The sequence below is a fragment of the Pipistrellus kuhlii genome, unplaced genomic scaffold (assembly GCF_014108245.1).
Source record: "Pipistrellus kuhlii isolate mPipKuh1 unplaced genomic scaffold, mPipKuh1.p scaffold_m20_p_17, whole genome shotgun sequence".
Classification (NCBI taxonomy): Eukaryota; Metazoa; Chordata; class Mammalia; order Chiroptera; family Vespertilionidae; genus Pipistrellus; species Pipistrellus kuhlii.
The window spans coordinates 26,561,406-26,588,165 of NW_023425482.1; the positions used below are offsets into that span (position 1 = coordinate 26,561,406).

A 26,760-nucleotide genomic window follows, 5' to 3' on the forward strand; every position below is an offset into this window, starting at 1 on the left:
AACTACACAACAGTAATTGGATTCAAACGTATTTATTAGTATTTTTACAGAGTCTAAGTTCACTAATAAGCCTGCACGCACGCACGCTGGTGTAATGCGACACCAGGCCTGAGACCACACCGCGGGCCTGTGAACCACTGTCCAGCAGGCACCTGTATCATGTGGCAGCTTTCTGAGGGGTCCCAGGTGCAGTATCTCAGGCTGCTGGAGAGGAAAAAGGCCGTAAGGAAGACCTGGGTGCATGTGCGTGTGCCTGTGCCTGTGCTGTGCTGTGGATCAGCTGCCGCAGGGCTAGCTTCAGACCCTGACTCTGACTTGGGAGTCCCAGAGAGCATTCTAGGAACATTAAGATATGACCTAGGTGCCTGTGAGACAGGGTAGGCCGGGCTGGGTTTCTGTGGCTTGAATGCTTGGATGAGAACCTCAGTTGTCAATCACACAACCGCAGGAAGACATCCGGAAGCCGGGCTTGGTACTAGGAACTGAGGAAGTGGCCCACTCCCGGGCTGCAACTCTATCATCAGGTGCCCTGTGGCTTCCAGGTGGCTGTGGTGGTGACTCAGGAGTTCTGTCCTGTGCTGGCACTTCATACTGTTCAATGTCCTTTAAATATATCCGCAGGCTTTCTTGCGGGCACTCTAGCTCATTCCTCTCCTTTCTTGCTCACCGGCGCTGGTTCAGACCTGTCAGGTTCTTGAGCTGATAAAGGGGTGGAAACAGAGTTCTAAGGCCTTGCCTTGCCCCAGGACTTCAATGGGAGAGGTCAGGATTTTCAAGCAGCACACGTGGCGAGGGCCTGATGTCCCGGGGCCCAGGGAGTGAGCCAGTAAAAAACAAAGAGGTGGGCTATTTGGAATCAAGAGAATTGGACTGCACCGCTGTCAGTCTCACTACTAGTTTTCCAGTTCAAGGCTACAGAACTACTTGGGGTCAGGTAGTGGGATGGAGAAGGCAGGGATGAGCAGGGAAGTACCCACCGTCACTGCTGCACCCATGAGTCCTTGCACCAGTGCCTCTCCAGTGGACTTCACCTAGAAGGAGTCAGAGTCAGGTTCTCTTGGCCCTCACCACAGGCAAAGGTGAGACAGGTAGGGCAAACCAGCAGGCCTACTAGCCCCAGGTGGAGTCTAGAGGGCTGTGTACTGGAGGAAGAGCCTATGGACCACACAGCCCCAAACAGGCCAAGTGTGGCTCTTCGGAGAGGCTGCTATGAGGAAGAACCAGCCCAGCTCCCCGGGAAGGCCCTCAGGACTGTCAGCTGAGGCCAAAGGGAAGCAAGAGAGAGACAGTGCCCTGCTGTGACCCGAGGAGGGTGTGCCTGGCGAGGCAGCTTCCCAACGGCTAGCCCCATACCTGGTTGGCAGTGTGGCCCATGTTCATCGCATCGTTAATCCGGTTTTCCAAGAAGCGCCAAGTGTCCTCGAAGTCTGGGGAGGAGTCCTGCATCATCACCAGCTCGGTTGTGTTGTAGATGGCAGCCAGCACGGCCCGGCGGGTGTACCAGTTGAACTGCAAAGAGAACCACCCAGGCAGGCGGGTCAGCACTCCTGCTGCGGCCGAGGGCGATGGGGGAGTGGTTTCTGCCAAAGCCCCAGGCACGCATGGGCTTCCTCCCGATTTCTTCTTTCCACCACGTGGCTGTACCTCAGAATGACCTGGGAGATTAAAAACACAAGCTCCCAACCTGGCCGGATGGCTCAGTCGGTTGGAACATCATCCCGTGCACTAGAAGGTTGTGGGTTCAATTCTCAGTCAGGGCACATACCTAGGCTGTGGGTTCAATACCTGGTTCAAAGAGGGTACAGAAAGCAACTGATGTTTCTTTCTCACATCAGTGTTTCTCTCTCGCGCCCACCCTCTCTTTATTTCTTTCTAAAAATCAATAAACACATATTCTTGGATGAGGATTTTTAAATATTTTATTGATTTTCTTACAGAAAGGGAGAGAGATAGAGTTAGAAACATCGATGAGAGAGAAACATCAATCAGCTGCCTCCTGCACACCTCCCACTGGGGATGTGCCTGCAACCAAGGTACATGCCCTTTTAAGCCTGCGACTTTTAAGCCCACAGGCTGACGCTCTATCCACTGAGCCAAACCAGTTAGGGCGGGATGAGGATTTTTAAAAAATGTTTTTTAAAAAAAGCAAGCCCCCAGACCCAACCTCTTAGCGTTCAGTCAGTGGGTCCGAAGTGCCAGGAGTCTGGAGGTTTACGAAGGATGCAGGTGACTTTGCTACACGTGGTCCCTTTGGAACTGCTGGTGAAAAGACTGAGTCTTAGGCCATCTAAGTGCTGGGGAGGCTCTGGGGTCAGCCAGGTATGAGCGAACTGTAGTGTGTTCCCCTGGGCACGGGATGGCCGAGAATCATGGACGGCGAGAACAGCGAGGAAAAGCTGAAAGGTCAAGCCCTTTAGCGACGCTTCTTCGGAGCATGGCTCCGCTGCTTTGTGCTTTATTCCTTCAATTTCTCTGCTTTCTAATTTCACATTGCTATCACCTCCGTTGCTGGTATATTCCCGCAGGGGGAAGCTTATTAAAGCACTATGTTAGAACCGGGTGGGAGCATCTGTTTCCCCAGTCACGATATCAATTCCTTTTTATATACTTTATTTTTATATACGGTTTAAAAAACTTCCTTCCAGAAATATAATAGCATTCACAAGTCACCTTCTTTCCTGGGGCCTGTTTAAAGGCTTATTGGTTTCTTAGCAAAGCAGGCCAAGATGGGCTGGGGGTGGGAGTTTCTTTTTAAAGCAATGGTGTCTCCATGGCACTAAAAAAATCAGTCTCATGCAAGTCACACTGAGAAATCCTGCTGTAGAATATAAATTTTAGGAGACGGGGCGGGGGTGAGGGGTGCATTATAAAAGAGCAGCCCAATCACAAGGCCCTCTGGCGTCTTTTGTCACCGCTGCAGGCCGGAAGGAGGAGCACTGGTTTGTGAGTACTGGCTCCTGACTGAGGATGACCTGGATCCCACTGCGGCTGATGAGGGCCTTCCCTCACACCTCAGCCTCTCCTTCCCAGGAGGGGAATGGCCCTGCAGGCTCCTGCAGGGATTTGTGATCAAAGAAATGTCACAAACGTGTTGAAGAAATGCTCAACCCAAGCTTTTCCCAGCATCCCGTGGGCCTGCAGAAACACTCACGTCAGTGGACTGGTCCCCAGCGTAATGCCACATTTCGTCCACCATGTTGGTGAGCAGGCTCAGGCTGGCCGGGATGTTGTGAGGGAGCATGAGGATGCTGAGGGCCTGCGGGGAGAATGACAGGGGGAGGTAGGTACTGCACATGGGTGACAACCGCGCATGCGTGGCTGGTGCCTCACCTCTCCACTGACCTATGTAGGGGGCTTGCCCAGCTCGCATTCTGAGCCCACCTTTCACCCCCTCCTGGTGGCTAACAACCCTGACCACAGCCGATGGGAACCAGGGCCCATCCTACCCTCCTGGCCCATCAGATCCTCCATCCCCAGCATGTGGACTTGGAAATGCAGACAGCAGAGGATCAGGCCTTGTCTGAGTAGAGAGCGAAGATGGGGAGGGCACATGGAGGAAGAAGCAGAGATAGGAAGGGAATCTGGGGGTGGTTTCTGGGTCCAAATTCTAGGTCACATTCCTCCTCTTGTCCTACTGCAGCCTCACTAAGTTCCTCCCCCTGACCTTTTGCTCAACTCAAGTTGACTTGTTACTGAAAATAAATCCTTGAACACAAGCAATTGCACAATCCAGACTTCTCCATCAGCAGACACCACCTCCTGACAGCACAAGGTCTTGCCACTTTGAAAACTGTAAAGTCCTTGGCTAGGGCCTCTGGGGTTTGGACAGAGAGGTCCTGGATTAGCTGGAGAGTGACCTCTTGGTAAAGGAGCCCAGGAGGCAGCCAGGCCTAACGCACTCATTTTTATCCCTTGAACTGTGAGGCGTCTTTATCCCTTGAACACACCCGGCCTGGGCCTCACGTGTCTGTCCACTGACTGAGATGCCGTGTGCAATAGAGTCCCAGCGGGGTGGGGGTCACCAGACGGCTGTGCGCTCCTCTGATGTGCTTCGACTTTACTTAACGGAGAGAGGGCCCACACTGAGATGTGCTTTGAAAGAGGACAAAGGAAGCCCTTGGATGAAGCTCCAATCCTCACGCATCACACTGACTTCCTGAAAAGAAGGCCAGCCCCTGAGATCTGAGACAACAAGCCCGTTCAGGAAATGGCCAACACAACCTGCTGACTTTTCTCACATCCCTCCCGGACCCCTCCTCACTGAAGACCTGTGGGCCCACTCGGGCCACCGAGGCCCCACTCAGGATGCGGTCCGGTCCCAAGGCCACTCACATCTCCAGCGACCGAGACACAGATGCTCCACGGAACTCTCTAAATCTGAAACCTAGCTCTGCCACGTGCCCGGAGCATCCCTGGGCCTCAGGGGTCGGTGAGCTGAGGCCTCACGACGCCCAGCGCTCCGAGGGGAAGGTGCTGACAGTTCCCATCTGAAGGCATTGCCGCCCGGGGCCTGGCTTTGGACTGTACCCTCGGCCAGTGCTCAATGTACGGGATGAGCATCCTCAGTCTGGTCTCCACGGCGTCCCTCAGGAACTCGTCTGTCTTCCTCTTCCTGGGGGAGGGGAAAGAAGATACGCGGCTCTGGGTCAAAGGCACGGCTCGGTGCTGGCCTGTCGACAGCTGTCCAGGCCAGGCGGCTGCCTGTCAGCCAGTCCCCGAAGCAGCAGCCGCTGAACGCCCCTGTTTTGGCTCTGCGTGCACTGGCCTCCTGGGGACAGCTGGTGGGGCCTGGCTGGACACTCGAGTCACTCGAGCCTTAGCTGCCACCCTGAGCGATAACGCCACAACACTTACTCTGCCTGGCTCAGCTGGACCTGCTTCTGCTCCTCTTCCAGCACCTGGGTGAGCCGAGCATTGCACTGGGTCACAAAATGCAGGATGAGCTCACTGCCATCGTTCCCGAACATGTTGGCTGCTGCACTGGACAGGCCCAGAGACTACAGAGGGAAGAACAGGACGGTGGCGGCAAGTGCGGTGGACACGTGTTGCCCGCTCGCCACTAGTGCCTCTTCTGGTAACCGCAGCTTCGTTTTCAGGGGCCACCCCACTCTTCGTTCTTCATCCGTGAGACCTGAGTGAAGCTAACCACACTCCACTAAGCCCCTGGCGTGCTGCAAAGCATGGGGCACAGACCTGGACCGGAGTTCACAGCGCTATCCCAAAGATGCGCACGTGAGCGATCTCAGGCCTGGAGAAACCGCCTCGGGACTTAGGCTAGGACGGGGGGGGGGGGGGGGGCTGCTGAGCCATCCCTAGTCCTGCATGGGGGGCCCCGGCTGAGAATGGAGCTCAGAGAGAAACGCGAAACAATTATGCTGGAAAGAAAGGTCCCAGCCTCACAATCCAAGAATATTGTGCCCAACTACTTCCAGACTTCTCTGTTATTAAATGAGCCACAACACTCCTTCCTGCTTGAGCCAATCAGAGTGGAACTCTGACACTTGTAACCTGGAGTCCTGACATAAAAAGGGGCTGGGGAAGAACACTCATAACCCTTTCCCTTACCAATTCACTTAATTTATCTCTGGGAAATCGAGTCATTTAGTTGTTTAAAGAACAACAATAAGCCAAAACCGGTTTGGCTCAGTGGATAGAGCGTCGGCCTGCGGACTAAAAAAGGTCCCGGGTTTGATTCCGGTACCTTGGTTGCGGGCATATCCCCAGTAGGGGGTGTGCAAGAGGCAGCTGATCGATGACCCTCTCTCATTGATGTTTCTAACTATCTCTCTCCCTTCCTCTCTATGTGAAATCAATAAAATATATTAAAAACAAAACAAACAAACAAACAAAAAAAACCAAAACACCCAGAGAATCCTACAGGGGTGAGGGGTTCTAAGCCAGGCTGTACTTTGGCTGATGTAAGTCCCTCCCTGCTGATCTTGGTCAGGCTGCCCGCCCTCACCTATACACACCTGGGCTCCTTCTGCAATCGCCTCTGCCGTCCACCCATGGGCAGGCACGAACTCCAGGGCTGCTGTCAGGATGCGGTGCTGCAGCTGCTCCTCACTCTCATGGTCCTCCTCCTCGTCGCCAGCCTGGTCTGTGTACCTGAGACCCAAATCCGACGGAGACATGGGGACAGAGCCTGCACACCTCACCTACCGCCTGCTGCCTCGAGTGCAAAATGAGCCTGACCAGAACCCATAGCTACTAGTTGGCACATGCTGGGAGGACATTGACGTTTGTGTGTTGGTATCGCAATGCCAACCCAGTAAAACTTCTAGCATCCTTCCCTTCCGGGTGCTCACGAGAGAAGGCGGCAGTGTCCCTGTTTCTAGCCCTCAGCACAGTTTCTCTATCTGTATTTGCACCAGGCGGTAACACCATGAGGTCTGAAACAATGGCCATATTATCCACAGGGTCTGGCACAAAGTATATCCTCAAAATAATAATTATTCAACTGAAAAGTATGTTAAATCAGGAGACCAGAATAATGACTGGGGATACTTTAATTTCAGAACTAGAGGAACTTCTCAGTGGTAGGATTAAGAAAAAATATCTAATGGAAATGATGTTTCTAGAGGACAATTTGGCCCCACATATGTAACAAAATGCGACCTGTGCATATCCTTTGACTCAGTGCTCCCACTGCTGAGAGAATCACACAATTACCACATTATTTTTCATACTAGTTAAGAAAATCTAAGTATCCTAATATATAAAGAGCCAGTGTCTGTAACATCTAAAATGAACCAAATGGACGACTGAATGCTAGGCTGTGCAGGCAGCAGCCTCGTGTGGGTAGGAACTGGCGAGCAGGCTGGACTGCTGACCTCTCTGTCCTTCCTGGGTCTCGGGTGCCATAGCGACCCAGCACTGACTACTGCTGCCAAGGTGGGTGCGATGCGATTGGTTGGGGGGCCCCACCATCACCCCACAATTGCCCCACAGAGGGAGGCCCAGACCACCATCCACGGGGCTCCGCAATCGCCCCAAAGGAGGCGGCCCAGGCTACCTGGTCGGCAGCAGTGGGCCGGGCCTCCTCCTGTAGGGCTCCCAGACTGCGAGAGGGGCAGGTGGTGGGGACCTGCGAGAGGTGGCCTGCGAGAGGGGCAGGCCGGGCTGAAGGTTCCCCCCAATCCCTCCCCTCCAAGTGAACGAATTTCATGCACTGGGCCTCTAATTCATCAATAAAAGATAGGTTAAACAAACTTTGGTATCACCATTTGCTGGAATATTATGCAATTATTAAAATAATGACTGTGAAAAGACATTAAAAATGTATATAGAATGAAAAAACAGATTCTGAAAGAGTATATATAATATAATTAATCATTATTATTATTATTAACACTTTAAATCTGCACCCAAGGATGTTTGTATTGATTTGAGAGGGATAGGAAGGTAGATGGAGAGAGAGAGAAACATCAATGTGTGAGAGCAACATTGACAGCCTCCCACAGGTACATACCCTAATGAGGGATCGAACCAGCAGCCTGGGTATGTGCCTTGGCTGGGAATTGAACCCTTAACCGTTTAATGCACAGGATGACACCTCAACCAACTGAGCCATAAAGGGCTATAATTTATTGTTATTATATACATAAGTTTATATATGAAATATGCTTACAGAAACATCTAAAAAGATAGTAACAAAAATGTTGGCAGAGTTATTTCTGGATCTGTGATTTCCGGTAATTTTTGCGAACTTCTTTGTATTGTTTAGATGTTTTACAATGTACAGGCACCATTTTCATTAAAAACAGAGGAGATTCCTTTCCAAGACGTCTGATAATGATGCAAGGTGAGAAAGAAGAGAGAAGAGAGGAAGGAGAACAGATGTACCTAAGCACACACAGTGGCCAGAAATGGGTCGACAGGGTTCTGGTGCCTACCTGGGGGGGGGACGAGAAGACTCTGCACTGGGTTCTTCTGACCCCTGCGTCTCAGAATGTTGCTGAGAAAAGGGAGGAGGCGGCTGGTGCTTCTGCTCATCTGAAGCCCTTAGCTGCAGAGCTGAAGCATGGAAAGCACGTGGCGCCAGGGCGGCCTGGCAGCGGGACACTGAAACAGAAACGGGACTGGTCAGTCAGGGACACTTACCAGAGAAGACCCTTTGAGACCTACGGTGGTACAAGAGATGGGGGAGGGAAAGAGGGCAGAGTCCCCTCCAGAACCACTTATCCAAGTGTTGGGTCTCAGGCAAAATTCAGGGTCAACCTTCAGACATGATGTGGAGACAAAAGTCTGAGCCAGAAAACAGAAGACCTGCTTCTAGACCTGTTTCCATCATGTGCTAACTGTGTGGTAACGGGCAAGCCATTTCATCCCCGTGAGCGTGACTTTAAAGCAGGCAAATTTAGAGTAATGATCTGTACGGTACTTGCTCCATGGGAGCAGGCTGAAACATAAAGTGACAGTGACTTGAAAATATTTCATGTTTATATATCATGGTAGAGCGCTGGACTAGAAATGAGAAGGTCTGAGTACTGACCCCCAGTGCTTATATGATGCCTCAATTTGCTTTCTCATCTGCAATATTGCAACACCCCCGTCATTCTTCATTAGGAAAGGGCTTTCGGAAAAGTACCACCTCATACTTTTTTCTTCCCCAACATTATATTATAAAAAACTACAAGCATACTGACAAGCTGAAAGAACTGTGGCATGAATGCCCAATATCCACCATCCAGATACTCTATATGTAGCCATCACAGTCTCTGTTAACCCATTTTGTATTTCGACACATTTGTTGCAGTCCTCAGTAGCCTTCATCTCTAAACATTTCACCATGCCTCTATGAACTAGTTTAATATTTATTTTGTTCCTTTATGGAGCTACTTATAGACAATGAAATGCAAGTCTTAAACATGCCAATTCTGAATTTTGACAAATGCACACTCACATACCCTGAACCCCTATTTAGAGATTATCACCTCCCCAGAAGTTCCCTTATGTTCCTTCCGTCATTCCCTATCCACCCACAGTTCTGAATTTCTCAGTCTAGTTTGCCTGTCCTAGAATCTCATCCAAATACAATCATAAGCATGTCATTTTAATGTAAGACTTCTTTTGTTTAATATATTTTTTAGACTGAGCTATGTTTTTTTTGTGTGTGTGTAAACCAATAGGTTGCTTTATACTGTTGAGTAGTATTCCATGAAGATACACTTCTGCGGATGGACATCTAGGCTGTTTCAGTGTTGGCTATTATCAGTCAAGTTGCTACGAACATACTTGTACAAACCTTGCTGTGGACATACGTTTTCGTTCCTTCTGCTATTTGTAAATATTTGGGAGTGGATTTGATGGGTCACAGGCATTACTTTCACTAATTGTATTTAGTTTGGAGTTTTGTATAAAAACAAAAAAAAAGGGCATCATTAAAAAAAAAAAAAATCTATGAGCCCACTCAGGGAACAATGATTTAAAAAACACAGCACCATATGTGTGAACACACCAGTATTTTAGCGTAGTATGTATAGAAAAAAAATGGAGTGGATATTCATAATACTTTCAAAAGGACAAAGGAGGTTCCGAAGAAATCTCCGAGGAGCCACTGTGATTTAGGAGATTTTAGGGGAAATGCAGGAGAATGTTGATTATCTTATCAGCTATCTATTTTTGTTCGTGTGTCACATACATGAACACTAGGTATGGGGACATACCGGTCTTCCCTTTGTGCCAATGATCCAAAGTGTCCTTTTTTAAGGGAACGTTAAGAACGTGGGTGTATAAAGGAAAATACTGATTCCATAGTGGCAAAGGTGGCACAAGGGCATCCCAGAACTATGGACGCGGTGGGCGATGACGGTCAGGGCACGGTGGGCAAGGGGCTCTCCCCGGTTGTCTCCACCGCCGGCCCTCCGGGGTTCCCGGCCCTGGGCCTTCGCAAGGGGCTTCGGAGACCGGGGCAACGCACGAGCTGTGTGACCTTGGGCGCCCACAGCCCTCTCTGGGGCTTCGTCAAGCCCATTAAACGGGAGCGAGAGGCCCTGCTCCGCGGCTCTGGGCCCTCACATCTGTTGACCGGGGGGCCGGAGCCAGCCAGACGCGGCCTGTTCCATCCCGGGACGCCGGCGGCCCCGCGCCCGTGCCCTTCACCTCACCTTGCTCGCGAGCCGCCGCCACGGCCTCTTCCGCCCCGCGGCCAGCCCAAGGTCCGCCTCACGCCCCGTCCCCGCTCCCCCCGCCTCCCCTCCGCTCCCCGGCTCGGCCGCCCCCTCACCGGGCAGGCACCGCAGCTGCAGGAGCCTCCAGCCCGCTCGGCCGAACGCGCTGGACACCGCCGCCATCTTGGAAGCGGGCACGTTTCCGACGCCGGCGCAGCCACTTCCGCCCTCACGCCCCGCGGGAGCCTCCGCCTCTCGCGAGAAGCGCGTGCGCGGAGCCGGCGACTCGCGGAGGAGCCGGGAGGGCGTCCTGGGTACCAGGTAAGCGCTGGTCCGGCCGCTCCGAGAACACGACCGCCCCTCATCGTCCCCTCCCTGTCCATCCTCGCCCCCAGACCCTCCCGTTTCCTAGTCCCCGTCGTGTCCCTTGGAGGGAACTAGCCTTGGTCCGTGATCACCTCCCTGAGGACCATGGCGGGCTTCTGCCCTGAGAAGCGGGCGTGAGGGGCCGGACCGAGTGTGTCCGCCGCGGGCTCCTGGCGCTGTGGCTCTTGTCCTTCCTGGACTGCCTGCCTCGGGCCGAGGCCCCTGGGACGGGGCGATCGGGAGGGAGAGCCCGGGCTGGGGTCCGGGAGACCTGGGTCTGAGACCCACTTCTGCCCGAAGGCAGCTGTTTGTTTGTGACCTTGGGCCTCCGTTGTTTTCTTTTGGCCCCGTTCCTTCTCAAACTGAAGACGTTTCGGTCTTTGGCGGGGGAAACCCCAGGGTGTAATGTTGAGCCAGTGACTTTCCTGAACCTCTAAGGGTGTCGAGTTGGTTATAATCAGATATTTCCCATACTTGCCAGATGGGAAGAACCACATAGGATGCTCGCGGGTAAGCCGGGTGCCCAGGTCTCTCTCTCCTGGACATCCGGGACATGTGGGTCCAGGCCAGGAGGCCTGTTTTACCAAAGGCCCCAGGTGACTTGTAGGATCTGCAGATTTGGAAAAGGCTGGTCGCACTCATTCAGAGTGCCAAGCCCTGGGTGACCCCGGGAGGTCATGGACCGGGCCTCAAACAACTGTCCTTGTCAGAGGAGGGATTTCTGTTGTCAGAGAAGGCTTCATGTTAGTAGGATGCCGGGTGAAGGCGGAGGGATGACCGGAGCCACGCAAGTCGTTCTGACAGGTTTGTGCTTGCAGTTAGACCCGTCCTTGTCTTGGTGTCTGCTTTGCACGCGCCTTACCAACCCGAGTCTTTTCTAATCACTTGGGTGTCCCCTGCATGAGTGCAGGCGAAGCCCTCCTAAGCCAAAACTGCCCCGATGTTAACCTTTCACACCCATATCTTGAGTTCCATAAAGCACTGCTCTGTGGAGGTGGTTTTTTCCCCCCAAGTTCTGTCCATTTCTCTTCAAATGAGCCTCTTCTGTGTGTGAACGAAAGAAACAGTCAAATCTGTGAAGAATTTGTGTGAGTTCATTTGAGCCAAACCGTTGACAGTTGCCCGGAAGCAGGCTCTCAATGGATTGAAGATAATCAGGGTTTCCCAGCTGGTTTTATACATTACAGTCAAAGGAGGAGTCCTCAGTGAAACCCATCGGTGATAGATTAGGGAGGTGGCGATTAGGGAGGTGGCGGGAGGAAGCACAGCCGGGAAACCTCTGGAATTGGATAAAAAGTAAAGTGATAGACACACTTTTACTTCCGATAGTTAACAGTCTACAACTATCACGATACAACGATAACGAGGGGATTTGTGGTCTCTGTGCTTTGAGGGGTCTGGAAAAAGGGAAATCGCTTTGTTTTTTGCAAAGACATGTTATTCTAGATACAGACTGGCTTAGTTAAGGCGAAGGTTAACCTTTGCTAGGGAAAAATGCTGCCTTAGCACATGACTACCCACAGTAAACTGCTGTTAGTTTTAAAAAGTTTTCATCTCAGACCATCCTCTGTGGTTACTTTAGGTCTCCGAATTTGCAAGGCCACCTCGTGGGCGGCCCCTAAGCTTGTCCGGGTTTAGTGTGTGGCCCCTTTTCGTTGACATGTGGATATCCTAGGGCTTGTAACCCTTAACTCTTGACACACACCTAATTTCCTGGTGTCTATCTTCCATTTCATTTTCCTTTGAGTTTCCTGTTTCCTTGCTGATTATCCTCTTTTTTTTTGTTCTGTGTGTGTGTGTGTGTATTTATGAGCATTGGTCAGTTCATTTTAATTAAAATTTTCTTTTCTGGTGACTGTCAGGATTCCCAGGTGGTTTTTGTTGTTGTTTTTGTTGTAATCTTCACCAGAGGATACTTTTCCATTGATTTTTTTATTTTTTTTATTTTTTTTTTTAATAAGTTTTTATTGTTCATATTATTACAAATGTTCCTTTTTTCCCCCCCACCATTGCTCTCCTCCACCAGGTTCCCACCCCACCCTCTGCCCTTTCCCCTCTCCCCATTGTCCTCATCCATAGGTGCACAGTTTATGTTCAGTCTCTTCCCACGCCCCCCTCTCCCCTTTTCCCCAAGAATCGTCAGTTCACTCCCCTTCCATACCTCTGATTCTATTATATTCAACAGTTAATATTGTTCATCAGATTTTTTTTTTAATTTCCTTGGTTTTTAGATTCACTTGTTGATAGTTACGTATTTGTTGTTCATAATTTTTATCTTTGTTTACCTTCTCTTCTGAAAGAACCCCCTTCAGCAATTCATATAATTCTGGTTTGGCAGTGATGAACTCCATTAGCTTTTTTTTTATTAGTGAAGCTCTTTATCTGGCCTTCGATTCTGAGTGATAGCTTTGCTGGGTAGATTATTTTTGGCTGTAGGTTCTCGCTATTCATCACCTTGAATATTTCTTGCCATTCCCTTCTGGCCTGCATGGTTTCTGTTGAGAAGTCAGCTGACAATCGTATAGGTGCTCCTTTATAGGTTACTACCTTCTTTGCTCTTGCTTCTTTTAATATTCTCTCTTTGTCTTTTGCTCTTGGAATTTTAATAATGATGTGTCTCGGTGTGGTCCTCTTTGGATTCCTTTTGTTTGGAGTTCTGTTTACTGTGGGTAGTCATGTGCTAAGGCAGCTTCCTGGACTTGTAAGTCTAATTCTTTCACCAGATGGGGGAAGTTTTCTATCACTATTTCTTTCAGTATGTTTTCGATATCTTGCTCTCTCTCATCTTCTGGGACCCCCATAATTCTGATGTTGGTTCGCTTGAAGTTGTCCCAGAGGTTTCTTACATTATCTTCAATTTTCTGGATTCTCTTGCCTTCTAGCTTCTGTGGAGGAGTGTCTTCTGGCTCTTTATGTTCCAAATCTTTGACTTGATTCTTGCGATCTTCCCTTCTGTTTTTAGGACTCTGTAAAATATTTTTTATTTCAGACAATGTATTCTTTATTTCTTGTTGATCCCTTATCATTTCTTGTTGACTCCTTATTAATTCTAGTTGATCTCTTTTCATATCCTCATAGGCCTTATCCATCTTTTCTAGGAAATTCTTGAAAAACCTTGTAAGCGTAGATTTGAACTCTATATCCAGACGCTTTTTGTCCTCCATTTCTTTCGTTTGTGATCTATTTTGTTGTCGCATTTCGCAGTTACAGATGGGGCGGGATTTCAGGGTGGAGCCTACAGCCTTGGCTTCTGTCAGCCCCGCCCTATGCGGGTCCTTCAGTGCTCGCTGCTGCCGGCGCCTCTGAGAGAAAGGTGCCCTCGATTTTCGCCTGCTGCCAAACAGTCTATGCTCTCCCACAATGAGCCCGGTATTGGGGTTCAGTTCAGTTGGAAGTGGAGTTGGAGGTGGCGTTCAGAGCAGTCTGGAGCCCCAGTCTCCTTCCCGTCAGGGCGATCCCGCGGCACAGCCGACCGTCCCTTCTCTGCGCGCAGTGTGCGCGCCGCCGCCGGGACCTCCTTTCACTGCTCCCCGGGGTTCTGCCTTACAGCCCGGCTCCCTATGGCTGAGCCTGAGTCCCCGGGGTCTGGCTTAAAACTGGGGATCAGAGCAGTCGGGGGCCCAGCACAGTCGGAGTTTTATCTCCTTTCCGCTAGGGAACGCCCGCCAGGCACTCGGCCTCCCTCCTCTCCGGCTCTGTCCTCTCTGCGCGCCACGTCTCCGTACCTTGGGCTTTTCCAGCTCCTCCGCGCCTCCTTCTGGTTTTCTCCTTGCTTCTCGCTGTAGAATTTCCAGTCAGTCAACCTTCCTGTAGTTCTGGGCAATGTCCGTTTTATATTTTAGTTGTATTTTATTGAAATTGTTGTGTGCGGCTGCGGCTAGGTGTTCACCTGGGCGCAGCCATCTTGGATCTCCTCCATTGATTTTTTTTAGAGGGGGGGGGGGGGAGAGAGAGAGAGAGAGAGAGAGAAACATCCATGTGAGAAAGACACATTGATTGTTTGCCTCCCCCAGGCACCCTGACCAGGGGTGGGGGTTGAACCTGCAACCCAGGTAGGTGCCCTTGACTGAAATCAAACCTGGAACTCTTCAGTCCTCTATCCACTGAACCATACTGGCTAAGGTTTTTCTTCTTTTTTTAAAATATTGTTTTTATTGATTTCTGACAGCGAGTGAGAGAGAGAGAAACATTAGTGATGAGAGAGAATCATTGATCCTGCATGCCCCTCACTGGGGATTGAGCCCACAATCCCGGCAGTTGACCTCCTGGTTCATAGGTCAACGCTCAGCCAATGAGCCACACCTTTTGGGAAGGATTTTCAGGTTTTTTTTTAATGCACCTGACTTAAAAAGATTTCAATTTTGGTTTGAACTGATACCCAAACATCAATCTTAGTTTTTTCTATTGGCCCCGTTCCTCCATAAGAGAAGACAAATGCCTCAAGATTTTATGTTAACTTGGTACCTTAAAAATAAGCAAGTTTGCCGAAGTCAGTTTGGCTCAGTGGATAGAACGTCGGCCTGCGGACTGAAAGGTCCCAGATTCAATTCCGGTTGAGGGCATATACCTTGGTTGCGGGCACATCCCCAGGAGGGGGTGTGCAGGAGGCAGCCGATTGATGTTTCTCTCTCATCGATGTTTCTAGCTCTCTCCCTCTCCCTTCCTCTCTGTAAAAAAATCAGTAAGATATATTGTAAAAAAATAAGCAAGTGTATCCCCAGAAGTTATTCTGAGACATGTGCTGTCACTGCCACGGGCATGTGTGTGCAGGAGAAGTGATTAACAAAGACATCCAGTGCTGTGACAGTGACTTTACCTCTAACGGGACAGGTTGAGCCCTGTGGTTTGCCAACCACTGCTTTAGGATAAGCTCCTTTAGGAATTGAGCAGCAAAATCAGAGTGCTGGAGCGGTGAAGGATGACTGGCTAACCTGGGCTTGTTTTGGGAGCAGAGGAACAAATCATTTGAAGTCAACATTTTTATTTTTATTTTTTTATTTTATTTTTTTAATATATTTTATTAATTTTTTTTACAGAGAGGAAGGGAGAGGGAGGGAGCTAGAAACATCGATGAGAGAGAATCATCAATCAGCTGCCTCCTGCACATCCCCCACTGGGGATGTGCCCGCAACCAAGGTATGTGCCCTTGACCGGAATCGAACCTGGAATCCTTGTGTCTGCAGGCTGACGCTCTGTCCACTGAGCCAAACCAGTTAGGGCTGAAGTCAACATTTTTAAAAAAGGAAGAACGTATGGGCATGGTTTAAATTCCGTCCCAGAGTGCCCGTGGTGGTGTAATTGTCACTTAGCCACCTCTGCAGAAGACAGTGATTCAGCATAAAATGGATTCACCCTGATGTCCCCACCACAGCTCTGTCCTGATGTCATTTATTGGAGATATTTTACGTCGGAAACTTTGTGGCATTAATATTGAAGGAAGGAGTGCTATCTCCTGACCCGATTTCATTCTATACTCGCCTGAGTATCAAGTGGGAGAGAAAGCTGACCCACGCGGGGAAATTTCCATAGGATGGAAGCCCTGGCTTTACGGTCAGACGGACCTGGGTTCAAACCCCAGCTCTTACTTCATCCACGCAACACTTACTGGTGGGCAAAGTCAGTGGCCTCAGTTCCCTGGCTGTAAAATGGGAATAATTCATAGGTTAAGGTGGTTCTGAGATTCAATTGAGATAATGTAAACTGTTTTTAAACACTCGGGCTAATACTAAATATTAAAGGCATAGTAGATACTATTGATACATTGATCCTATTTTGCTGAAAGGGAAAATACTCAGTTTGCAAAACTTAATAACTTGTCTATTTTTTATTTTATTTTTTTTATTGTCAGGGGAGGAGAGAGGAGGGGAGGGGAGGAAGGGAGGGGAGAAGGGAGAGGAGGGAGGAGGGAGGAGGAGAAGGAGCAATACTTGTCTCTTTAAAAACACACACACATTAAGCTTGTGGTTGGGTTGTCTGCCAATTTATTTGCCTTTCTTGCTGAGTCATACTTCTGCCTAATTAGTGTCCCGCCTGTTATATATTCTGGTCAAGCTGAGCTGTTTCACATCAGAGAGGAAATAACTTTCTGCCTTCAAGCTCCTTCCTTGACTGCCAAGTCAGGGGGTGCTTTGAGGAAGCCACCTGCTTTTGGGTACGTGGGGTTATGAAACCTTGGTATAATGGGCTCGTTCATTTATTCACACTCATATTGACAGGAAGATGCTCTAATTGGTCCGCATTCCTGGTCAGAATTAGGTTGTGATTCTAATCATACTCGATGGTGCCTCGTGGGTGAAATTGTGCTTTCGTCTCCACTAAGTCCTGATTTTCCTTTCTCCCAGTGGTTTTAGGTGTGCAGCGCAGCAGGGATGGCAGACTTCGGGGTCTCGGCTGGCCAGTGTGTGGCGGTGGTCTGGGATAAGCCCTCCCCGCCGGAGGCTCTGAAAGACCTGGTGGAAAAGCTCCAGGCGTCGACCGGCAGTGAGGGCCGAGTGTCCGTGGAAAACATCCACCAGCTGTTGCAATGTAAGTACCGACCCGGTTGTCCACAGGGTCAGGGAGGGAGGGGGGAGGCGCTGCATTTCGGATAAGATAACGGAGTGTTTGTTTTGGGTGGCACCTGGTGGCAGGGGCCTGTGGACTCAGGAGTGTGGTTGATTTGTATCAGCATATTCTTGATTCTTTATTAACTATGCCTCTTCCTCCCCCCCCCTTTTTTTTTTTTAATATGTTTTATTGATTTTCTACAGAGAGGAAGAGAGAGGGATAGAGAGCTAGAAACATCGATGACAGAGAAACATTGATCACCTGCCTCCTGCACACCCTCACCGGGGGGTGTGCCCGCAACCAATGTACATGCCCTTGACCGGAATCGAACCCGGGACCTTTCAGTCCACAGACCGACATTCTATCCACTGAGCCAAACCGGTTTCGGCCTCCTTTTTTTTTTTTTAAAAAAGCCTACTCTTCAGCTTCCTCTTTGACTTCTTCCCATGAGCGTATCTAAGGATATGAAAGCCTGGGTGAGAGCAGGGCAGCATGTCCTTACTAGAAACGGTGGTCTAATCGCATTTGCTGAACGGGTGGGTGTGCATTCTACAGGCCTGTGCGTAGCCTTGGGGACTCGGAGGGCTTGGAAGATGGCTTCCGGGGCCCAGGGGATTCTGACAACAGTCTTCCTTCTTTTCAGCCGCGCACAAAGAATCTAGCTTTGACGTGATTCTAGCGGGAGCAGTTCCTGGAAGCTGCACTCTGCACAGTGCTGAGGCTCTGGCCGAGATGGCCCGGGTCCTCCGGCCTGGGGGCCGTCTCTTTCTGAAGGAGCCAGTAGAGACGGCCGTGGGTAAGGAAACCTTCACCTGAAAGGTTGCATCTGTACCTGTGCTGGCTGCATCTCTCTGAGCAGGAGATGCCATTGGGAGATCGGTATTACAGCTGACTGTATCGTTAGAGATACGTTATTGTAAAAATCCGGAGCAACACGTCTGAAGAAATGTGTGATCCCTGACCCAGTAGGTAGTAACATACAAGGAAACTGCCCATCTGAACATGTCTGGGCCCTTCAACAGGTGAACGAACGGTTAACCTGTGCCATGTCTCTACCATGGAAAACAATGCGGCAGTAAAAAGGAACAAGCTTCATAGGCACAACACCTTGATGAATCCCAAGGGAATCACGCTGAGGGGAAAAGCCAGTCTCAAAAGGTCACATGCTGTCTGGTTTCGCTCAGACAACATTCCTGAAATACAGAGTTACGGGTGATGGAGAACAAATGGGTGACTGCCTGGGAGGTGGGGTGTGAGGCGGTAGAGGGCTAGCACGGGAGCTCCTATGGTCAGAGAACATTCTATAGCTTGATTATGGTCATTGATTACCTTAAGCTACACCTGTGCTAAGATTGCCTAGAACCACACACACATACGCACACGCACACGCACGTGCATGTAAATCTGGTGAAATTTGGATAATTTTGTGGACTATCAATGTCGGCTTCCTGGTCTTCATATTGTATTAGAATTGTGTAAGATGTTACCATGGGGGAAGCAGGGTTGAAGGGTCCTTGAGACATCCCTGAGCTTTTAAACATCCTGTGCATCCATTAGAGTTGCAATATAGTGACTGGAAATGTGGGAGCGATGAGGTAATTATGGATTTCTGGGAAACTATGATGGAACTCAGGAAATAAAAACCTCTCTTTTTGGTTCACTTTTTTAAAGTGTCAACGAGTTATTCAATTCTGAATTGTAGCATTTTTTAACCAGACTTTCCATCACAGTGTGATGACTTATTTCACCAATAGAAATGAAAATATTTTGAAGTGTATGAAGATGTTTATGTGGAGATATATAAACGTTGCCTGGAATGTAGGCCTTGGGTGTCTTTTGCCAGAAGTATAAAAAGAGAACACGGTACTTGTTACGTTAGAGTTTCTAAGCCTCTTTCTAATCAGTATCTAACAACCCTGAAAGGCTTGGTATTTCTAAGAAGCAGAGAGCTATAAGAAACAGTAATGGGATTACTGTCTAAAACTTAAGAGTAGTGGTAAGAGAATTTTGAATAACCAAGTCAAATTAAAATACCACCAAAATGTATATACATTAAACAGAAACTGTTATTATTGTTTTAATGCCCAATGACCCAAACAGGATAGAGCCTTTCTTATTTTTCCTGCTTTGACCTATAAAGCTGTTGATTGGGGTTTTCCTCTTGGCAGTTAAGGACAGCAAAGTGAAGACGGCATCTAAGCTGTGTTCGGCCCTGACTCTGTCTGGTCTTGTGGAAGTAAAAGAGGTATGTTGGTAGACAGCCTTCTTTGTGGGAACTTAACCCTGGGTCACTAACCTAGTGCATATATCTTCATAGACAATACAGAGAGAACCGGGGAAATACCAACCCTGCAGGGGAGACTAGGAAATAAGTGGAGAAGTGCTTTGCATGTGAGATACCAGAACAGAACCTCTGGGATAGTCTCCCCTGAAGAGGCTCAGCGGGGGCCCACGGGGTGGGGGCATATTCTGGTCTCGGTGTAGTTAGTGGTGCTGACCACTGAGCGGGCAGAGCGGAGCACAGGTCTCTTAGGGGTCGCCAGTCCTAGGCCCCAGGGCAGGGCAGTACCGAGGCCATCCTCGGATATTTGGTGGGCGGCTGGTATAGGTTGGAGGGGAAATCCCATTTTTGACAGTCCAGTAGAAATATTTTAATTAAATAGAGGTGTTTATATTTCTATATCCTCCGACGTTAAAATTTTCTTATGTGTGAGGTAAGAATAATATAGTGAGAGCCATTATACCACTGATTTGCTACATGACTGAAGACCTTAATTTATTCATGCCCACTCTTTATTTTTCTTTTTAGTTTAAGGTTTTTTATTTTTTTATTCTAAAATAAGGAATGCTCCCAAAAATTCAGTTAATGCTGAAGAATATTGAATTTGAAGTGATGACATCCCAGTCCTTGCTCACTCTTCTCTCCCCAGGGGAAACCATTTTTTATGTATTTGCAGCTACACACACACACACACACACACACACACACCATTATTTAATGTCAGTAAGGTCATATGTATACGTTGTTAGGTCACTAGCTTTTTGGACATTTACCCATCTCAGTATATCATCCCCTGTTGGTATTCATGATGTAACAATAGTCAGTTGCTACAGGTGGGCTGTGATTCATTTAACCATTCTATAATTGTTAGACACAAGGCTGTTATTGTTTTAATGACTCAGCACCCCCACCCATTTTTTCACTTTTACTGTCTGCTGCTACTTCCCGAGGCACATAGAAAGCATTTCCCTCCCACTGTGGTTCTTTTCCTCTCAGGATCTAAATTTCATGTCTATGGTGGGCCTGCTTCCCCGCTACAGGCTTAGATCCTATTCAACAGGCCATGTCTGACTCATCTTCACAATCATCACCCAGCCCTCACAATGAATCGCACAGTGCCTATTGCCTGATAGACAGATATTTGATAATGCTTTAAAACTTTCCAAAGTTTTAAAACAAAGTAAAATAGGCTCCAAGTAAAAACGTAGACAAAAGTTACAATCTAGGGTTATGATCAGTGAGAAACTGATGTGAGCATGAGGTGATGTCTGTTACTTCCGCTGTTATCCTGTGTACTACTTAAAACAGCGGTCACCAACCGGTGGTCCATGGACCACTGGTGGCCCCTGAGGTCCAAAAGGTTGGCGACCGCTGATTTAAAACACAGAAATTAGGATTTGATACTCATATACTGGTAGGCGGGCTTAGATCATCATTTTGTAGAAGGAGTGTGGCCTGATCCTTTTGATGTCTTGAATTCCAGCTGCATCGAGAGTCCTTGAGCCCTGAGGAGTTACGGTCTGTCCAAGAACATCTGGGCTACCATAGTGACAGTTTGGTCTCTGTGCAACTCACAGGCAAAAAACCCAACTTTGAAGTGGGTTCTTCTAGTCAACTTAAGCTTTCTACTGCCAAGAAGTCTGCTCCTACAGGTAAGACTGGACGTTCTTGTCGGAATAGGCCTGAAGGACATTAGAAATGGAGCCAGAGATCTGAATGGCGTGATAGGTTTTTAGAGGATTAGTCCTTCATTATTTCTGTCATTTCCGGAAGTTAAGGAAGGACTAATCCTCTAAAAATGGAAGAATGCTTAGTGACTAGTGTCCTAGGCATTTTTCAGATCGCAATAGAACTAACGCATAGATATTAGTTCAGCCCTTCTGAACAGGAGGACACTGAGGCCTCCAGATTTTATTATGTTGTTTTCTTATTAATTTCAGAGAGAGGAAGAGAGAGATAGAAATACTAGTGATGAGAGAGAATCATCAGTCAGCTGCCTCCTGCACTCCTGTTACTGGGGATTGAGCCCACAACCTGGGCATGTCCCCGGACAGGGAATCAAACCATGACCACCTGGTTCATAGGTTGATGCTCAACCACTGGACCACACCGGCTGGGCGAGGCCTCCCCTCCGGATTTTAGAGGCCTGAGTCACAGAGCTTAGTTAGTGAAATCTTTCCAGGTGCCAGAATTTTGAGATTTATCCTCAGAAGACCTCATGGTGGTGTCATGATAGTTAGGAGTGCCCTGAGGCTCTTCCCATATGTCCTCTGCCTCTGTGCCAATAATGTTAGCTTTTCTTCCTTTGAGGGTCCTAAGACACTTGTAAAAACATTTCTTCTGCTCAGAAAATTACCCACCTTTCTTTGCATTTCCTGTCGCTGTTTTTTAATGCCCAGGTTGAGAAAATTGTCCCAGCTCTGAACTGTGCAAAGGTGTAGAGGTCCAGTCGCACTGCTCTGTTTTGACTGCCCAGCTTACACATTCAAGAAACCCTTGGAAACTCTAACCTTTGGGTTCATGGTCCTGAGGGGTGGGAACAGCTTAGATGAGCAGTTTGCCCTGTGGAAGGTCCAAGCATGCAGTTGTGGCAGTGATCACTAGGGGGTGCTCTTACCGCAGGCCCATTTGAGAACAGGCCTCAGACTGAACTGGGATCTCGGCCCTTTTCTGGCCCTTCCTTGGGCTCTCCTGTCCTGTAGAGAACTCAGGAAGTGTGAGGTATCTCAAGTCACCTACAGTAGCTGTACAGAGTACCATTAGCCCGTGTTCTGAGGATGGAAACTAAGATAAAGAGGAGAAAGCAATGGGGAATGGAAGTAAAAGCATTAGACAGAATCACACTTGTGGCTTTGTGTAACTGGCCTATGTGTCCAAACCTGCTTTCTATCTATCTATACAGTTAGGATGACAGATGCTTACCTCCTAAAGTCATTAGCAGGATTAAATGAGATTATGTATGCGAAATGCGTCATACAATGTCAGGTACAGAGCAAGTGTTTTGAAAAGGATAGCTACTGCTGAGACCGGTTTGGCTCAATGGATAGAGCGTCGGCTTGGGGACTGAAAGGTCCCGGGTTCGATTCCGGTCAAGGGCATGTACCTTGGTTGCGGGCATATCCCCAGTAGGGGGTGTGCAAGAGGCAGCTGATCGATGACTCTCTCTCTCATCGATGTTTCTAACTCTCTATCTCTCTCCCTTCCTCTCTGTACAAAATCAATAAAATATGTTTAAAAAAAAAAAAAAAAAAAAAAAAAAAGAAAGAAAAGGATAGCTACTGTGACTATCACAGTGATCGGCCAAGGTCCTGCCTTTTGTAAGTGGTAGAGCTGGGCCTTGAACCCGTGTCTTTTGACTCTCAGTCCAGTATGTTCTCTGCACAGTCTCAATAGGAAGCGCTTAGGTTTGCTTGTAGTTTGCCTAAGGCTTCTTGGTTGAGCTCTTTTTGTCTCTCTTATTGGTTGGACTCAGTGAAGCCTGCTGTGGACCCGGCAGCTGCCAAACTCTGGACCCTGTCGGCCAATGACATGGAGGATGAGAGCATGGTGAGTCGGCACCTGGGCACTGGTGGCTTTCCTTTAGGCCCCCGTTGGCGATGAGTGTTTCCGGTTTGGAGTGGCCTCTCCAGACTTGTGGGCGGGAAGGTATGGATAGCCCAGCACCGAGGCTGTGCCTGTCACCGGCGTTTCTGCATCAGAGGGAACCTCCCCACTGGTGGCCTTTGCATTTCTTTTCGGCATCTTTTCCCCACCGATTTCCTCGTTCTTACTTCAGCTGATGCATTGGAGACTCTCGTGGGCATGTGCAAACCTGAAAAGCGCTGTCAGCTGAAATGTGTTTATTGGCTCTTTGGGGCAACTCACTGGCACTCACTGTCTTCAAAGCAGTGCTTCTCCATCTTTGACCGGTGCTTTCTCATTTAATCTTCAATCACCTGCAATGGGTGTACAGAGTACCATTTGCCCATGTTCTGAGGATAGAGGTTGTTCACTTCTCCAACTACTCAAGTTAGAGTGACAAGCAACGTAGGTTATGGTTTGTGCCCACATAGAACTTCCAGGTTACCTGTCCACGCGTTTATCAAAGCATTACACAGCATATGTATCATATTGGCCCTTTTCTCTGGAATTCCAGAGAAAATATTTTATTCCCCTTTTCACCTGACAGGCCTTCTTATACAGGGTGTCCCAAAAATGGATCCACACACCCTGAATAATTATGAACGTGGTGTTTATTGAAATACATTCCATTCTCATTTACCAGCTATCAGCTGTTCCCAGTGTATAAATCGGCTCCCAGTCCCCTCACAGCCTTGCGCACATCACTTCACTGTGGTGCTCAGCTCTGACATGAGCATCCACCCGAAGGAGGATGGTGGGTGCCTGCCTACACAGGCGGTAACCCTGCTGCCTCCGACTGCGGCCACCTCCGCCTCTCCTTAGCAGACAGCGTGGCCGTGTCACTAACTGCCTCCAACACTCCCCAGGATCTCATCGACTCGGATGAGCTGCTGGATCCAGAGGATTTGAAGAAACCGGATCCAGCTTCCCTGCGGGCCCCTTCATGCGGAGAAGGGAAGAAGAGGAAAGCCTGTAAGAACTGGTGAGTGCTGCCCGCAGCAGGTGTCTCTGCAGTCAGTGCTCTGCTGTAATTCTAGCAAACCATAGTCTTCCTGCAGGTGCATTTTAAAGAATAGTAAAATGAACCAGAGTCATTACTGCATGCTTATTTCAGAGATGGAGGGGGAGGAAGAAAGGCAGAAACATCAATGATGAGAGAGAGTCATTGATCTGCACGCCCCACACTGGGGATCGAGTCCACAACCCAGGCATGTGCCCTGACTGGGAATCATACTGGTTCATAGGTTGATGCTTAACCAGTTTTCACATGTAAATGGATAGTTTACCTACATGTGACTCTCCAAACAATATATTCCTTAGTTGTGAAGAGCTGAAGAGTAAGCGCAGACTGAGCAGACAAGGAAGGATGGACATCCCATATCTACGCAGGCTCCCGGGGAAGGACCAGGTGGAGAGGGGCCTCTGCTCTGGCTCCTTTGGGAATCTCGCAGAGTAGCTGCCGGGAAGTCAGTGGGAAGGTCTGAGGAGGAAAGTCTGCATACATTTGGAACTGCCAGGATTTGGTTTTCTGGGTGGGGGCCAGTCTCACTCACCAGCTCCTGATTCCCCAGCACGTGTGGCCTTGCCGAAGAACTGGAAAAGGAGAATTCCCAGGCACAGACCAGCTCTCAACCCAAATCAGCTTGTGGAAACGTAAGTATCATTGCTTAGTATTCCCCAGATCCTTAGTGGTATCGAGCGCCATCCTGAACTCCACACAGACTGGCTCCCGCTGTAAGGAACTTCCTGCCCCATAGTTCAGTCATCGGCGAGTACGTGAGAACACGTATGTAGGCCTTCATGAGGAAGCAAGGTGATCGCTTCAGAGGGGGAGGGTCAGCATGCTCATGCCCAGAAGGGGGCTCCTGGTTCTTATTTTTATTCCTTCTGACTTCCTGCTGGACCCGAGGTTATTCAGCCCTTTGGCTGAGCTTAGCTGGTACCTGAATGCTGAGAATACAGAAATATGGCCCAAGGAGCTCCGCCAGGACTTTGTTCTCATAGGAGCAGAGATCCTTACAACTCCTAGTGTCTGGGCCCCCAGGGGACCTCCAGATGCACCCACCCCGCCATTCCCTCCAGCCACTGTGGCCATAACATGGAATTAGGGTTCCGGTGTAGTCCTTGTTCCTGGCATAAGCTCCCGTAGGATGGGCTCTCCGATAGATTGCAATATGTTATTGTATCTATCATGTCCGCAGTGCTACCTGGGCGACGCGTTCCGCTGCGCCAGCTGCCCCTACCTCGGCATGCCGGCCTTCAAGCCCGGCGAGCAGGTGCTCCTGAGCAACAGCAACCTCAACGATGCCTAGGAGGGACCCAAGGACACACCGCTCCTCCGGCCACTCCTGCCTCGGACCCGTCTCTGCATCCGCTCACTCTCTCGGAAACCCGTTTGCAGGGAGGGGGCTCAGGCAGAGTGAAGCTGGCTGTGGGGGCGGGGTGTGTAGTGCTGCTGTGGATCAAAAGACTGAGGTGCCCTGGGCCGGTCCCCCGGGCGGGCCGGTTTCTACATAGGCTAGGGAACTGGGACGTCCTGGAGAGGTCCCCTCCCAGGGTCAGCGTGCTGATCATAACACTCCGCGCCCAGACTCCCCGAGTATTCACTCTGACAGGGCCCTGCCCCTACTCCGCGCTCCGCGGGGGCCGCGTGTCTTACAGAGCTGGTGGCTCACTCAGCGTGCAGCTCCCAGTGACATGAGTCAAGCGATTCATCACCTCAGGGCACCCAGGGAGTCACTCAGGGGTTGCTGTGATCATAGTCCCTGTACCCAGCCACCCCCACCCGTGTTTTCCTGTGTTGCACCTGTGTTCTGTTCAGCTGCAGTTCCTATTAAACTTGTGTACTTCCACGGATCAGTTGTGAAGAGGGTGTGTGTGTGTGTGTGTGTGTGTGTGTGTGTGTGTCTGACAGCCGTGCAAACTCAACTTGCACACAGAACCTCTGTTTTGGAGATTGGCGTCCCGCACGGTGGGACGGCCTTCTGGGGACCCGGCCGCTCTGTCTCCTTAGAGGAGGAAGCAGGACAGAAAGCCGAACCCACAGCTCACCTCTGAGCAGGAGACCCGTCTCATTACCGCCCCGCAGACTTGGCGTGCATCTTGCTGATAGTTGGGAGAGTGTGTGGGTCAGAGAGACCTGGGTTTTTCTATCTCACCACTAAATAAAAGTGTTCTTTGGAATTAGTGCTCAAAGCTTGCTTTTGCTTCTCGCCCCTTAGCCCCCCACACCCGGTGAATGCCTGTCCTTGCGTTTGAGCGGGGCCTGTAAGCATGGTGGGCCCTCACTGCTATGGCGGGGTTGCATTATGTGGCGGAAGTGAGGGGGTTTGCAGTCATGAAGTCCTTAAGGGACCATCGGGGAAAGGGGGAGTATCCTGGCTGGGCCTGGCCTGAGTGCTGGTCCTGTAGAAAAACCGGAGAACAGGGTTTCTCTGGCCTCCAGTGCCGTGATGTGAGGTCCCGGGCAAGGGACTGCAGGCAACCACTGGGAGTCAAGAGCAGACCATTGAGGGTTTTGCGAAGGTTCTGCATGAAAGGTTGGGCAAGATGGGGGTGGGGCTGCAGGAACCCCCAGCCAGGGAGCTCCCAGCTGGGAACGTCTGCAGAATTGGATCAGACATTTAGGGGAAGTGTGCTCAGCCCCTCCCAGGCAAGAGGTCACGGGTGAGCACAGAGGCTGGTCTGGGAGGAGACCGGGGCACTTGGGGGGTCTAACAAGAGACCCGAGAGAACCCAGACAACGCTTCCCAGAGCCCCTCCCTGCTCATGCACCGCAGAGAGGGGGGTCTGCCGAGCCTCGTTTACACCCCCTGCTCTTCCCTCAGCCCCACC

The 26,760-nt window shown here is 49.6% G+C and overlaps 2 protein-coding genes across 4 annotated transcripts; one reads left to right on the forward strand and one right to left on the reverse strand.

Annotated features, from left to right (window-relative positions):
* Positions 1 to 16: 16 nt before the first annotated feature.
* COQ9 (coenzyme Q9) lies at positions 17 to 10,356 on the reverse strand. The gene is made up of 9 exons (XM_036440299.2): positions 10,229 to 10,356; positions 7,896 to 8,064; positions 5,973 to 6,108; positions 4,855 to 4,997; positions 4,528 to 4,612; positions 3,152 to 3,256; positions 1,354 to 1,509; positions 978 to 1,031; positions 17 to 699 (listed from the first exon to the last, which is right to left on the reverse strand). Exons 1-9 carry the CDS (start codon positions 10,293 to 10,295, stop codon positions 664 to 666), a joined length of 951 nt encoding a protein of 316 aa, XP_036296192.1. The 5' UTR covers positions 10,296 to 10,356; the 3' UTR covers positions 17 to 663.
* CIAPIN1 (cytokine induced apoptosis inhibitor 1) lies at positions 10,308 to 26,107 on the forward strand. Of its 3 annotated transcripts, none has more exons than XM_036440300.2 (9): positions 10,308 to 10,433; positions 16,829 to 17,003; positions 17,668 to 17,820; positions 19,193 to 19,269; positions 20,789 to 20,952; positions 22,773 to 22,851; positions 23,793 to 23,908; positions 24,498 to 24,579; positions 25,128 to 26,107. In XM_036440300.2, exons 2-9 carry the CDS (start codon positions 16,847 to 16,849, stop codon positions 25,236 to 25,238), a joined length of 939 nt encoding a protein of 312 aa, XP_036296193.1. In that variant the 5' UTR covers positions 10,308 to 10,433; positions 16,829 to 16,846; the 3' UTR covers positions 25,239 to 26,107. The 3 variants fall into 3 exon arrangements, with proteins under 3 accessions (XP_036296193.1, XP_036296194.1, XP_045438794.1); XM_036440301.2 differs by having other exon boundaries at positions 10,311 to 10,433; positions 20,789 to 20,957; positions 22,778 to 22,851; XM_045582838.1 differs by having other exon boundaries at positions 10,327 to 10,433; positions 16,820 to 17,003; positions 20,789 to 20,957; positions 22,778 to 22,851.
* Positions 26,108 to 26,760: the final 653 nt, after the last annotated feature.

Excerpts from the sequence above, each read along its gene's own strand:
- CIAPIN1 (XM_036440300.2), top strand. The coding sequence starts at position 16,847 with ATGGCAGACTTCGGGGTCTCGGCTGGCCAGTGTGTGGCGGTGGTCTGG. Across the intron at positions 17,821-19,192 it reads GCCAGTAGAGACGGCCGTGG|TTAAGGACAGCAAAGTGAAG; the intron begins GTAAGGAAACCT and ends TCCTCTTGGCAG. Across the intron at positions 22,852-23,792 it reads ACATGGAGGATGAGAGCATG|GATCTCATCGACTCGGATGA; the intron begins GTGAGTCGGCAC and ends AACACTCCCCAG.
- COQ9 (XM_036440299.2), bottom strand. The coding sequence starts at position 10,295 with ATGGCGGCGGTGTCCAGCGCGTTCGGCCGAGCGGGCTGGAGGCTCCTG. Across the intron at positions 6,109-7,895 it reads TCTTCTCGTCCCCCCCCCAG|GTACACAGACCAGGCTGGCG; the intron begins GTAGGCACCAGA and ends TTTGGGTCTCAG. Across the intron at positions 1,510-3,151 it reads CTGGGGACCAGTCCACTGAC|TTCAACTGGTACACCCGCCG; the intron begins GTGAGTGTTTCT and ends TTCTCTTTGCAG.